At 42.8% G+C, this 14,907-nt stretch overlaps 1 protein-coding gene across 3 annotated transcripts in view; it reads left to right on the top strand.

Moving 5' to 3' along the window:
- robo4 (roundabout, axon guidance receptor, homolog 4 (Drosophila)) overlaps positions 1-14,907 on the top strand; it is a 45,984-nt gene that overhangs the window by 19,409 nt on the left and 11,668 nt on the right. For all 3 annotated transcript variants that reach the window (XM_024393770.2, XM_024393771.2, XM_024393772.2), the window contains exons 6-11: positions 559-686; positions 1,159-1,274; positions 2,669-2,900; positions 3,145-3,266; positions 3,825-3,996; positions 9,914-10,114. In XM_024393770.2, the coding sequence (XP_024249538.1) occupies positions 559-686; positions 1,159-1,274; positions 2,669-2,900; positions 3,145-3,266; positions 3,825-3,996; positions 9,914-10,114 (971 nt within the window). The remainder of the gene's footprint in view (positions 1-558; positions 687-1,158; positions 1,275-2,668; positions 2,901-3,144; positions 3,267-3,824; positions 3,997-9,913; positions 10,115-14,907) is intronic.

Raw genomic sequence — 14,907 nt, 5'->3', positions numbered from 1 at the left:
GATTCAACCAAAAAAACTTTATTGTCCATTAAATCTACACTAGAAACCTTTCTTAACATGAGGTTTACAACATGTGGTTTGTATGCATGACTGTAAGTCGCTTTGGATAAATGCGTCTGCTAAATGGCTTATATTATTATATACAGGAGGTCAAAAAGTATTTGGATGGTGACAATATATATATTATTTTGGCTCTGTACTCCAGCACTTTGGATTTGAAATGATACAATGACTATGAGGTTAAAGTGCAGACTGTCAGCTTTAATTTGAGGGTGAACCGTTTAGAAATTACAGCACTTTTTGTACGTAGTCCCCCCCCTGTTTTAAGGAACCAAAAGTATTTAGACAAATTCACTTGTGTATTAAAGTAGACAAAAGTCTTGGGGGTGTAATCTTTGTGTCTCTTTGAGCTACTCTACTGCACAGTCAGTACATGTGTCATAACATGCATTATTAGTATGCAATAATATTAATAATAATAAGTAATTCTTTGATTTCTAATCATTTCATACAGTTTCTATAGTGAATGTTGTGTTGGTTGCTGTGTCGTGTCTGTAGGTATCTAGTGAATCCTGACCAGAGCCTCCAGATCCACTACGTGACACCACAGGATTCTGGGAGGTACACCTGCACAGCTGTCAACGACGTGGGGGTGGTCACCGCCAGCGCACAGCTTGTGGTGGAGGGTAAGAGTACTTAGCTTGAGCCTTCACCACTACATTTATGTGTTGTGTATTTGTTGAATGTGTAATGTACCATGTTTATTTTGCATACAGCAGTACTGTTTGTCTAAGACAGTTTCCTCCTGAGGGAAATTAAAGTTGATCCTATCCTATTTCCTTACAGCTAGAATAGAATGTATTTCTTTCTCCCAGGGGAATACAGAAAACTCTACTGGAATGCTAAACAAGGACCATATTATTCACAATATTTGCAGCAGGATGTAACACAAACAAAAATATTACTTTTTATGATGTTTGTGAGATGGTGGAGGAAATGGGTGTGGTTCAAAGTAAACCGTTTTTAGGAGCACTATGGGACTTTACATTACATGGAGTTTAGTTTGTGTCCATTTCAGTGCCAGTAGGGAATTTCAATTTATGAATAGAAAAGTGTACAACATTATTTTCTATGAAGATTTTTCTCGCTCCTTCACAGGAGCTGCAAGCACCAGACAGAGGGACCTTCACAGAGAGTTGTCGGACCTGCGCATAGCTCTGGAGAATGTGACGGTGCTGACTCCAAACTCCAACATGTCCCGAGTGCAGTGGAAGGTACAGACATCAGACACGTCACATGGAGGTTCATGTATTACTATGAGAACTGTTTTCACATAACAGATGACTGCATCAAGACGTTGAGAGAGTATCCCCCAGCTAACACTTCAATAGTGAACTCCTAATGTAAGGAATTTACCTTTTTGCTAAACTAAGATTCAGGCCTGACATTTTTTGTTTTTTTTAGAACAATATTTTCATGTCACAAACCACATTTCCATCCTGTTTTTTTATGCGAGTAAAGGCAAACCGTTTTTAAAACGTTTTTTTTTATGACAGCTGTGATGGAAACAGGAAGTTTCGGTACAATTTTATAAATGACGACAGATCATTTGTTCGTTTGACGTGGTGGGATCTTTTTGTGCCTCTAAAATCAGTTATGCGAGAAATGGAAATGCCTTCATGAGAAAATATTGATATACATGAAAACTTAGTGCACACAAAATCGTCTATGTCATCACGCACTGATTTATATCCGCAACAAGTCCGTTTGGTGGAAACACACCACTGGTGGCAAAGTGCACATATTTTCTCTATGCGGATTTTAGACTTCACATGAAAATCTGTCGCCAATTGGATGGAAATCTAGCTACAGATAACATTCAAAGAATTCAAAACTGCCACAATTACAAAAATTGCTGAACATTATCAAGTAATCAATGGCAATCTATGTTAACTTTGGCAATTTATACCTGAATACATTTTTTCATTTTTTATATCTGCGTCCATATTATCCATGAGTTTCAAGTGGATATACCATATGGCTTGCCTAGTTAAATAAAGGTTAAATAAAAAATGTTTTTACATTCACATGGTTAAAGAGGAAATAGCTTAATTCATGAAAAAATAATATAATCAACAATGGCATTGTTTTCAATTAACTCTGCAACTCCTCTAACTATTTAATTTGTTCATAACTGCCACCAGTTTGGCTGCAAAAGATTTACAACAAAATACATATTGACATAGTAATATAAATAAAGGTGTGTAATTTTTTAAATATATATATTTCATGCTGAAACTCACATATTAAACACCAATGGTATTCACAAAGTCTATGGTTTATATTTAGGCTAATGTTTTACAGCTTTGCCAGTGTATTTTTTAAAAATAATCGTATTTGATTATTTTATATATTTGACATGTGATAAGGCCACACAGAAGGCTATAGATAATAAGACGCCTGTGATAATCTGAAGTTCCCAAAATGGCCACTAAATGTCGTGTGATAAAATTCTCCCCAAACCTGAAAGTTACCAAAGTTCTGGTAGTTTACTGGTAAAATGCAAATGTTACCAGTAATATACCCTCCCATTGCAACCCTGGTTTCTACACTCAAAAGCGGAAATCTCATTAATGCTTGATAACTGTCTTTCCTTTTTTTCTTTCAGCTCCAGTCTTTCCCAACCCAGCCTCAATACCTGGATGGTTTCGAGCTCCTCTATCGCTCTCTCTTGCCCGCCAGTTCGGACTGGGCCGCTAAGAGAGTGCCACTACCCAACTTTCAAACACTGGTCGGCCCGCTCAAGAGGGGCTACAAGTATGACTTCAAAGTGCGTCCCTACGGCAGCAGCTTGTATGGCCGGGAGAGCAACACCAGGCACCTGCGTGTACCTGAAACAGGTAAGGAAGGGTTCAAAAAAGTTAGCAGGCTGTTATCAACTGTAAACCAAAAAGTATGAAAATATACTGTAGGTGTGTCTTTGGATACTGTGGCTCAGGAGTAGTCCGACTTTATTGAATAAAGGTGATCCTTTGCGCGAATCTGTACTATGAAGATGAAAAACTATGATTTGAATCAAGATGGGTCATATGTGTGTTTTTTACACATGTATTGTTATTTTCATGACACTCCATCTTCCTGCAGTGCCTAGCGCCCCACCTCAGGCCGTCTCCATAACAAGGTCCCCTGACCACAATGACACGGTCTATGTGACCTGGGAGCCTCCACCCCACAAAGCTCACAACGGCATCATCCAGGGATACCAGGTAAGAATAAGATGGCTACCTACACCTTTACCTTATTGTATCTATGCCTGAAAAATCTAGCACCTAGCATTCTTGTATGCTCCACAATGTGTTTTATGACATCTTTGAGAGCATGCAAGATATTCCAGGGTGAGTTTATTTTCTCTATATGCCTGACATTATGTTGTGTGTTGAAAAAATCCTATTTTTCAATAACCTTGTACTGTGTTTACCATATTAAATTCACATTCACAATTTAATTACACATTGTATTGACAGGGGTCCTCTGCAACCCTGGTGTGCAAGCTTTTGTTCAAGTGCAAAATAACTGATTCAACTAAGCAGTCCTGATAGAAGACCATGATAAGATTAATCAAAGGTGTGTGCTGGAACAAAAGCCTGCTTTCCCTGACCAGTGTTTCATAGTATCCCTGCTGTGGAAGCTGTTACCTGAGTGTGCACACACACACACACACACACACACACACACACACACACACGCATGCACGCATACACAGTTCTCTGTAATGCTTCCTTGGTTCCCTCTTTGAGCTCTGTGTGTGCGTTTGTCCTGTCCAGTTGTGGTGTGTGCAGTTGGAGGAGCAGCAGTACTTGAACTGGACAGTGGACAGTGGGACCCACAGTCTGGAAATAAACCCTCTGTACCCAGACAAAGAGTACTGGGTCCAGGTGGCAGCAGTCAATGGAGCTGGCATCGGGGTGCAGAGTGACCCCCATAGACTGGTCATAGGTCAGTGACAACACGCCACAGATATCTGTATGGTCAACCAAACATCACAGGGTTACGAAACCTTACATAAAACAAGACTACAATAAGTAAATTTGTGCAATTTGCAGTCCAGTTCATTGAAAGCATCAATGTGGGTTGGAAGGTTTGAAGATGAATGAAACAGATGTGTATAACACTGTATGTGTTAGTGTCAGTAGTGAAAAAAACAACCCAATTATCATACTTGCGTAAAAGTAAATATACCTTTTATAGAAAATTACTCAAGTGAAAGTCACCCATCAAAATACTACTTGACTAAAAATCTAAAAGTATTTGGTTTTAAATATACTTAAGTATTAAATGTAAATGTAAATGTATAAATCATTTCACAATTAAGTAAACCAGACGGCACTATTTTCTTGTTTTTTAAATTTCCGGATAACCAGGGGCACATTCCTCCACTCAGACATAATTTGCAAACAAAACATTTGTGTTTAGTGTTTAGTCCACCACAGATCAGAGGTAGTAGGGAGGACCAGGGATGTTCTCTTGAGAAGTGCATGAATTGGACCGTTTTCCTTTCCTGCTAATCATTCGAAATGTAAAGAGTACTTTTGTGTTTCAGGGAAAATGTATGGAGTAAAAAGTACATTATTTTCTTTAGGAATGTAGTGAAGTAAAAGTTTTCAAAATATAAATAACACCAAAAACAATTTATTTTTACTTAAGTACTTTATACGACTGGTTAGTGTTTATATAGATAAAGTAGGCACAATTCTGATATTTTGCCTAATTATTGACAAAAGATCTGATCTGATTGGTTAAAATACCACCACATGTAAAAAATATCATAATTAGACTGCTTGTGTAAATGCAGCCTTTGCTGTACAGTGCCATGAAAAAGTATTTGCCCCCTTTCTAATTTTCTCTATTTTTGCAAATCTATGATACTGAATGTTATCAGATCTTCAACCAAAACCTAATATTAGATAAAGGCAACCTGAGTTGACAAATAACAACAACAAAAAATAAAATTTTATATACAGTGCCTTGCGAAAGTATTCGGCCCCCTTAAACTTTGCGACCTTTTGCCACATTTCAGGCTTCAAACATAAAGATATAAAACTGTATTTTTTTGTGAAGAATGAACAACAAGTGGGACACAATCATGAAGTGGAACGACATGTATTGGATATTTCAAACTTTTTTAACAAATCAAAAACTGAAAAATTGGGCATGCAAAATTATTCAGCCCCCCTTTACTTTCAGTGCAGCAAACTCTCTCCAGAAGTTCAGTGAGGATCTCTGAATGATCCAATGTTGACCTAAATGACTAATGATGATAAATACAATCCACCTGTGTGTAATCAAGTCTCCGTATAAATGCACCTGCACTGTGATAGTCACAGAGGTCCGTTAAAAGCGCAGAGAGCATCATGAAGAACAAGGAACACACCAGGCAGGTCCGAGATACTGTTGTGAAGAAGTTTAAAGCCGGATTTGGATACAAAAGATTTCCCAAGCTTTAAACAGCCCAAGGAGCACTGTGCAAGCGATAATATTGAAATGGAAGGAGTATCAGACCACTGCAAATCTACCAAGACCTGGCCGTCCCTCTAAACTTTCAGCTCATACAAGGAGAAGACTGATCAGAGATGCAGCCAAGAGGCCCATGATCACTCTGGATGAACTGCAGAGATCTACAGCTGAGGTTAGGGTTGTTAGGACAACAATAGTTGTATATTGCACAAATCTGGCCTTTATGGAAGAGTGGCAAGAAGAAAGCCATTTCTTAAAGATATCCATAAAAAGTGTCGTTTAAAGTTTGCCACAAGCCACCTGGGAGACACACCAAACATGTGGAAGAAGGTGCTCTGGTCAGATGAAACCAAAATTGAACTTTTTGGCAACAATGCAAAACGTTATGTTTGGCGTAAAAGCAACACAGCTCATCACCCTGAACACACCATCCCCACTGTCAAACATGGTGGTGGCAGCATCATGGTTTGGGCCTGCTTTTCTTCAGCAGGGACAGGGAAGATGGTTAAAATTGATGGGAAGATGGATGGAGCCAAATACAGGACCATTCTGGAAGAAAACCTGATGGAGTCTGCAAAAGACCTGAGACTGGGACGGAGATTTGTCTTCCAACAAGACAATGATCCAAAACATAAAGCAAAATCTACAATGGAATGGTTCAAAAATAAACATATCCAGGTGTTAGAATGGCCAAGTCAAAGTCCAGACCTGAATCCAATCGAGAATCTGTGGAAAGAACTGAAAACTGCTGTTCACAAATGCTCTCCATCCAACCTCACTGAGCTCGAGCTGTTTTGCAAGGAGGAATGGGAAAAAATTTCAGTCTCTCGATGTGCAAAACTGATAGAGACATACCCCAAGCGAATTACAGCTGTAATCGCAGCAAAAGGTGGCGCTACAAAGTATTAACTTAAGGGGGCTGAATAATTTTGCACGCCCAATTTTTCAGTTTTTGATTTGTTAAAAAAGTTTGAAATATCCAATAAATGTCGTTCCACTTCATGATTGTGTCCCACTTGTTGTTGATTCTTCACAAAAAAATACAGTTTTATATCTTTATGTTTGAAGCCTGAAATGTGGAAAAAGTTCGCAAAGTTCAAGGGGGCCGAATACTTTCGCAAGGCACTGTGTGTGTGTGTGTGTGTGTGTGTGTGTGTGTGTGTATGTATAATATATATATATATGACTGCTCAAAAAAATAAAGGGAACACTTAAACAACACAATGTAACTCCAAGTCAATCACACTTCTGTGAAATCAAACTGTCCACTTAGGAAGCAACACTGATTGACAATAAATTGCACATGCTGTTGAGCAAATGGAATAGACAACAGGTGGAAATTATAGGCAATTAGCAAGACACCCCCAATAAAGGAGTGGTTCTGCAGGTGGGGACCACAGACCACTTCTCAGTTCCTATGCTTCCTGGCTGATGTTTTGGTCACTTTTGAATGCTGGCGGTGCTTTCACTCTAGTGGTAGCATGAGACTGAGTCTACAACCCACACAAGTGGCTCAGGTAGTGCAGTTCATCCAGGATGGCACATCAATGCGAGCTGTGGCAAGGTTTGCTGTGTCTGTCAGCGTAGTGTCTAGAGCATGGAGGCGCTACCAGGAGACAGGCCAGTACATCAGGAGACGTGGAGGAGGCCGTAGGAGGGCAACAACACAGCAGCAGCGCCGCTACCTCCGCCTTTGTGCAAGGAGGAGCAGGAGGAGCACTGCCAGAGCCCTGCAAAATGACCTCCAGCAGGCCACAAATGTGCATGTGTCTTGCCAAACGGTCAGAAACAGACTCCATGAGGGTGGTATGAGGGCCCGACATCCACAGGTGGGGGTTGTGCTTTCAGCCCAACACCGTGCAGGACGTTTTTCATTTGCCAGAGAACATCAAGATTGGCAAATTCGCCACTGGCGCCCTGTGCTCTTCACAGATGAAAGCAGGTTCACACAGAGCACATGTGACAGTCTGGAGACGCCGTGGAGAACGTTCTGCTGCCTGCAATATCCTCCAGCATGACCGGTTTGGCGGTGGGTCAGTCATGGTGTGGGGTGGCATTTCTTTGGGGGGCCGCACAGCCCTCCATGTGCTCGCCAGAGGTCGCCTGACTGCCATTAGGTACCGAGATGAGATCCTCAGACCCGTTGTGAGACCATATGCTGGTGCGGTTGGCCCTGGGTTCCTCCTAATGCAAGACAATGCTAGACCTAATGTGGCTGGAGTGTGTCAGCAGTTCCTGCAAGAGGAAGGCATTGATGCTATGGACTGGCCTGCCCGTTCCCCAGACCTGAATCCAATTGAGCACATCTGGGACATCATGTCTCGCTCCATTCACCAACGCCACGTTGCACCACAGACTGTCCAGGAGTTGGCGGATGCTTTAGTCCAGGTCTGGGAGGAGATCCCTCAGGAGACCATCTGCCACCTCATCAGGAGCATGCCCAGGCGTTGTAGGGAGGTCATACAGGCACGTGGCCACACACACTACGGAGCCTCATTTTGACTCATAAGGACATTACATCAAAGTTGGATCAGCCTGTAGTGTGGTTTTCCACTTTAATTTTGAGTGTGACTCCAAATCCAGACCTCCATGGGTTGATAAATTTGATTTCCATTAATAATTTTTGCGTGATCTTTGTTGTCAGCACATTCAACTATGTAAAGAAAAAAGTATTTAATGCGAATATTTCATTCAATCAGATCTAAGATGTTATTTTAGTGTTAGTGTTTAGTGTTCCCTTTGCTCAAAAAATAGTGTGTATGTGTATATATATATATATATATATATATATACACACACTGCCATTCAAAAGTTTGGGGTCACTTAGAAATGTCCTTCTTTTTGACAAAATTGATCAGAAATATTGTAGACATTGTTAATGTTGTAAATGACAAGTGTAGCTGGAAACAGTAGATTTAAAAAAAATGGAAAATCTACATAGGTGTACAGAGGCCCATTATCAGCAACCATCACTCCTGTGTTCCAATGGCACGTTGTGTTAGCTAATCCAAGTTTATCATTTTAAAAGGCTAAATGATCATTAGAAAATCCTTTTGCAATTATGTTAGCACAGCTGAAAACTGTTATCCTGTTTAAAGAAGCAATAAAACTAGCCTTCTTTAGACTAGTTCAGTATCTGGAGCATCAGAATCTGTGGGTTCCAATACAGGCTCAAAATGGCCAGAAACAAAGAACTTTCTTCTGAAACTCGTCAGTCTATTCTTGTTCTGAGAAATGAAAGCTATTCCAAGCGAGAAATTGCCAAGAAACTGAAGATCTCGTACAACGCTGTGTACTACTCCCTTCACAGAACAGTGCAAACTGGCTCTAACCAGAATAGAAAGAGGAGTGGGAAGCCCCGGTGCATAACTGAGCAAGAGGACAAGTACATTAGAGTGTCTAGTTTGAGAAACAGACACCTCACAAATCCTCAACTGGCAGCTTCATTAAATAGTACCCGCAAAACATCAGTCTCAACTTTAACAGTGAAGAGGTGACTCCGGGATGCTGTCTGGGAAGTTCCTCGGTCCAGTGTCTGTTCTTTTGCCCATCTTAATCTTTTATTTTTATTGGCCAATCTGAGCTACGGCTTTTTCTTTGCAAAAGAACATAGAGCCGGGGTCCTTCTTGGCTGTGATTGGCAATGCTGGAATAAGAAGAGGACCACTATCTGTTCAAATCAAATCAAATGTATTTATATAGCCCTTCGTACATCAGCTGATATCTCAAAGTGCTGTACAGAAACCCAGCCTAAAACCCCAAACAGCAAGCAATGCAGGTGTAGAAGCATGTTAACCTGTTAACCTCAATGACCTTTAATTCAGATTCATCTGTTGGACTGCCAGATGAAGTGTGATTCATTACTTTAGAGAATGCATTTACACTGCTCCCGAGTCCAATGGCAGCGAGCTTTACACGACTCGAGCCGATGCTTGGCATCGCACATGTGGACCTTAGGCTGGTGTGCGGCTGCTGAGCAGCCGCGTTGCTTTCAGAGGCAGTTTGGAAATCGGTAGCGAGAGTTGCAAACCGAGGACTGACGATTCTACATGCTAAACACTTCAGCACTCGGCGGTCCCATTCTGTGAGCTTGTGTGGCCTACCACTTCGCTGCTTCCCCGTTGTTGCTCCTAAATGTTTCCACTTCACAATAACAGCACTGAAATAGCCAAATCCACTACTTTGGGTGGATTCGTGTGTGTGTGTGTGTGTGTGTGTGTGTGTGTGTGTGTGTGTGTGCACGTGCGCCCACATTGCCAATCATGTGTGTGATAGTGTTTCCCTCTTTCATATTCTCTGTCTCTGCCTTATTTTATTTCTGTTTGTTTCTTTTCCTCTCTCTGTGTTTTTATTATTTTATTTATGTCTTGTTTTTATTTCCCTTCCCTCCCTCTTACAGACTCCCGGAGGTCTGGGGCCCCCAAGTCAGACAGCCCCAGTAGGGATCTGACTCGGGTCCTGGCTGTGCTGAGGAACCCTGTGTTCATCGGAAGCATTGGCGCCCTCCTGTGTTGCATCCTAATGGTGACGGCCTTCAGCCTGTACCGCCGCCACACACGACCCGGCGACCACCTGGGACGAGGCCACGGCAAGGCTAAAGGTCTGTGGGGGCTAGCTTATATGTTGTATCTTTAGCATAAGCTTAGCAAGGTTATCTTAGCATGGATATGTCATGCTATGCTAGTCAACTGTGTTGTAATGGCTACGTAATCAGCGTTAGCTGCTTATCAGGTTTTAATGTTTGAGTGTTATTTGGCTAAAACAAGAGAGGTTGTAGCTACAGTGTGGAGAACAAGTATTTGATACACTGCTGATTTTGCAGGTTTTCCTACTTACAAAGCATGTAGAGGTCTGTAATTTTTTATCATAGGTACACTTCAACTGTGAGAGACGGAATCTAAAACAAAAATCCAGAAAATCTCACTATGATTTTTAAGTAATTCATTTGCATTTTATTGCATGACATAAGTATTTGATCACCTACCAACCAGTAAGAATTCCGTCTCTCACAGACCTGTTAGTTTTTCTTTAATAAGAAACCCTCCTGTTCTCCACTCATTACCTGTATTAACTGCACCTGTTTGAACTCGTTACCTGTATAAAAGACACCTGTCCACACACTCAATCAAACAGACTCCAACCTCTCCACAATGGCCAAGACCAGAGAGCTGTGTAAGGACATCAGGGATAAAATTGTAGACCTGCACAAGGCTGGGATGGGCTACAGGACAATAGGCAAGCAGCTTGGTGAGAAGGCAACAACTGTTGGCGCAATTATTTGAAAATGGAAGAAGTTCAAGATGACGGTCAATCACCCTCGGTCTGGGGCTCCATGCAAGATCTCACGTCGTGGGGCATCAATGATCATGAGGAAGATGAGGGATCAGCCTAGAACTACACGGCAGGACCTGGTCAATGACCTGATGAGAGCTGGGACCACAGTCTCAAAGAAAACCATTAGTAACACACTACGCCATCATGGATTAAAATCCTGCAGCGCACACAGGTCCCCCTGCTCAAGCCAGCGCATGTCCGTATTTTCCAGCGACAGCCCCGAAGCCTGAAGGATCTGGAAAAGGTCTGTATGGAGGAGTGGGCCAAAATCCCTGCTGCAGTGTGTGCAAACCTCAAATCAAATCAAATCAAATTTTATTTGTCACATACACATGGTTAGCAGATGTTAATGCGAGTGTAGCGAAATGCTTGTGCTTCTAGTTCCGACAATGCAGTAATAACGAACAAGTAATCTAACTAACAATTCCAAAAAAACTACTGTCTTATACACAGTGTAAGGGGATAAAGAATATGTACATAAGGATATATGAATGAGTGATGGTACAGAGCAGCATAGGCAAGATACAGTAGATGATATCGAGTACAGTATATACATATGAGATGAGTATGTAAACCAAGTGGCGTAGTTAAAGTGGCTAGTGATACATGTATTACATAAGGATGCAGTCGATGATATAGAGTACAGTATCTACGTATGCATATGAGATGAATAATGTAGGGTAAGTAACATTATATAAGGTAGCATTGTTTAAAGTGGCTAGTGATATATTTACATCATTTCCCATCAATTCCCATGATTAAAGTGGCTGGAGTAGTCAGTGTCATTGACAGTGTGTTGGCAGTAGCCACTCAATGTTAGTGGTGGCTGTTTAACAGTCTGATGGCCTTGAGATAGAAGCTGTTTTTCAGTCTCTCGGTCCCAGCTTTGATGCACCTGTACTGACCTCGCCTTCTGGATGACAGCGGGGTGAACAGGCAGTGGCTCGGGTGGTTGATGTCCTTGATGATCTTTATGGCCTTCCTGTAGCATCGGGTGGTGTAGGTGTCCTGGAGGGCAGGTAGTTTGCCCCGGTGAAGCGTTGTGCTGACCTCACTACCCTCTGGAGAGCCTTACGGTTGAGGGCGGTGCAGTTGCCATACCAGGCGGTGATACAGCCCGCCAGGATGCTCTCGATTGTGCATCTGTAGAAGTTTGTGAGTGCTTTTGGTGACAAGCCAAATTTCTTCAGTCTCCTGAGGTTGAAGAGGCGCTGCTGCGCCTTCCTCACGATGCTGTCTGTGTGAGTGGACCAATTCAGTTTGTCTGTGATGTGTATGCCGAGGAACTTAAAACTTGCTACCCTCTCCACTACTGTTCCATCGATGTGGATGGGGGTGTTCCCTCTGCTGTTTCCTGAAGTCCACAATCATCTCCTTAGTTTTGTTGACGTTGAGTGTGAGGTTATTTTCCTGACACCACACTCCGAGGGCCCTCACCTCCTCCCTGTAGGCCGTCTCGTCGTTGTTGGTGATCAAGCCTACCACTGTTGTGTCGTCCGCAAACTTGATGATTGAGTTGGAGGCGTGCATGGCCACGCAGTCGTGGGTGAACAGGGAGTACAGGAGAGGGCTCAGAACGCACCCTTGTGGGGCCCCAGTGTTGAGGATCAGCGGGGAGGAGATGTTGTTGCCTACCCTCACCACCTGGGGGCGGCCCGTCAGGAAGTCAGGAAGTCCAGTACCCAGTTGCACAGGGCGGGGTCGAGACCCAGGGTCTCGAGCTTGATGACGAGCTTGGAGGGTACTATGGTGTTGAATGCCGAGCTGTAGTCGATGAACAGCATTCTCACATAGGTATTCCTCTTGTCCAGATGGGTTAGGGCAGTGTGCAGTGTGGTTGAGATTGCATCGTCTGTGGACCTATTTGGGCGGTAAGCAAATTGGAGTGGGTCAAGGGTGTCAGGTAGGGTGGAGGTGATATGGTCCTTGACTAGTCTCTCAAAGCACTTCATGATGACGGATGTGAGTGCTACGGGGCGGTAGTCGTTTAGCTCAGTTACCTTAGCTTTCTTGGGAACAGGAACAATGGTGGCCCTCTTGAAGCATGTGGGAACAGCAGACTGGTATAGGGATTGATTGAATATGTCCGTAAACACACCGGCCAGCTGGTCTGCGCATGCTCTGAGGGCGCGGCTGGGGATGCCGTCTGGGCCTGCAGCCTTGCGAGGGTTAACACGTCTAAATGTCTTACTCACTTCGGCTGCAGTGAAGGAGAGACCGCATGTTTTCGTTGCAGGCCTTGTCAGTGGCACTGTATTGTCCTCAAAGCGGGCAAAAAAGTTATTTAGTCTGCCTGGGAGCAAGACATCCTGGTCCGTGACTGGGCTGGGTTTCTTCCTGTAGTCCGTGATTGACTGTAGACCCTGCCACATGCCTCTTGTGTCTGAGCCGTTGAATTGAGATTCTACTTTGTCTCTGTACTGGCGCTTAGCTTGTTTGATAGCCTTGCGGAGGGAATAGCTGCACTGTTTGTATTCAGTCATGTTACCAGACACCTTGCCCTGATTAAAAGCAGTGGTTCGCGCCTTCAGTTCCACACGAATGCTGCCATCAATCCACGGTTTCTGGTTAGGGAATGTTTTAATCGTTGCTATGGGAACGACATCTTCAACGCACGTTCTAATGAACTCGCACACCGAATCAGCGTATTCGTCAATGTTGTTGTCTGACGCAATACGAAACATCTCCCAGTCCACGTGATGGAAGCAGTCTTGGAGTGTGGAGTCAGCTTGGTCGGACCAGCGTTGGACAGACCTCAGCGTGGGAGCTTCTTGTTTTAGTTTCTGTCTGTAGGCAGGGATCAACAAAATGGAGTCGTGGTCAGCTTTTCCGAAAGGGGGCGGGGCAGGGCCTTATATGCGTCGCGGAAGTTAGAGTAACAATGATCCAGGGTCTTTCCACCCCTGGTTGCGCAATCGATATGCTGATGAAATTTAGGGAGTCTTGTTTTCAGATTAGCCTTGTTAAAATCCCCAGCTACAATGAATGCAGCCTCCGGATAAATCGTTTCCAGTTTGCAGAGAGTTAAATAAAGTTCGTTCAGAGCCATCGATGTGTCTGCTTGGGGGGATATATACGGCTGTGATTATAATCGAAGAGAATTCTCTTGGTAGATAATGCGGTCTACATTTGATTGTGAGGAATTCTAAATCAGGTGAACAGAAAGATTTGAGTTCCTGTATGTTTCTTTCATCACACCATGTCACGTTGGCCATAAGGCATACGCCCCCGCCCCTCTTCTTACCAGAAAGATGTTTGTTTCTGTCGGCGCGATGCGTGGAGAAACCCGCTGGCTGCACCGCTTCGGATTGCGTCTCTCCAGTTAGCCATGTTTCCGTGAAGCAGAGAACGTTACAGTCTCTGATGTCCCTCTGGAATGCTACCCTTGCTCGATCAAGAACTACAGGAAACATATGATCTATGTAATTGCAAACACAGTTTTCTGTACCAAATATTAAGTTCTGCTTTTCTGATGTGTCAAATACTTATGTCATGCAATAAAATGCTATTTTTTTATATATTTCTTTTTATTTCACCTTTTATTTAACCAGGTAGGCAAGTTGAGAACAAGTTCTCATTTACAATTGCGACCTGGCCAAGATAAAGCAAAGCAGTTTGACAGATACAACGACACAGAGTTACACATGGAGTAAAACAAACAGACAGTCAATAATACAGTATAAACAAGTCTATATACAATGTGAGCAAAGGAGGTGAGAAGGGAGGTAAAGGCAAAAAAGGCCATGGTGGAAAAGTAAATACAATATACAGCAAGTAAAACACTGGAATGGTAGTTTTGCAAAGGAAGAATGTGTAAGGTAGAAATAAAAATAATGGGGTGCAAAGGAGCAAAATAAATAAATTAATTAAATACAGTTGGGAAAGAGGTAGTTGTTTGGGCTAAATTATAGGTGGGCTATGTACAGGTGCAGTAATCTGTGAGCTGCTCTGACAGTTGGTGCTTAAAGCTAGTGAGGGAGATAAGTGTTTCCAGTTTCAGAGATTTTTGTAGTTCGTTCCAGTCATTGGCAGCAGAGAACTGGAAGGAGAGGCGGCCAA

The sequence above is a fragment of the Oncorhynchus tshawytscha genome, linkage group LG30 (assembly GCF_018296145.1).
Source record: "Oncorhynchus tshawytscha isolate Ot180627B linkage group LG30, Otsh_v2.0, whole genome shotgun sequence".
Taxonomy (NCBI): domain Eukaryota; kingdom Metazoa; phylum Chordata; class Actinopteri; order Salmoniformes; family Salmonidae; genus Oncorhynchus; species Oncorhynchus tshawytscha.
The sequence above is the reverse complement of the archived record's forward strand: the minus strand, read 5'-3'. Positions and strand labels throughout refer to the sequence as shown.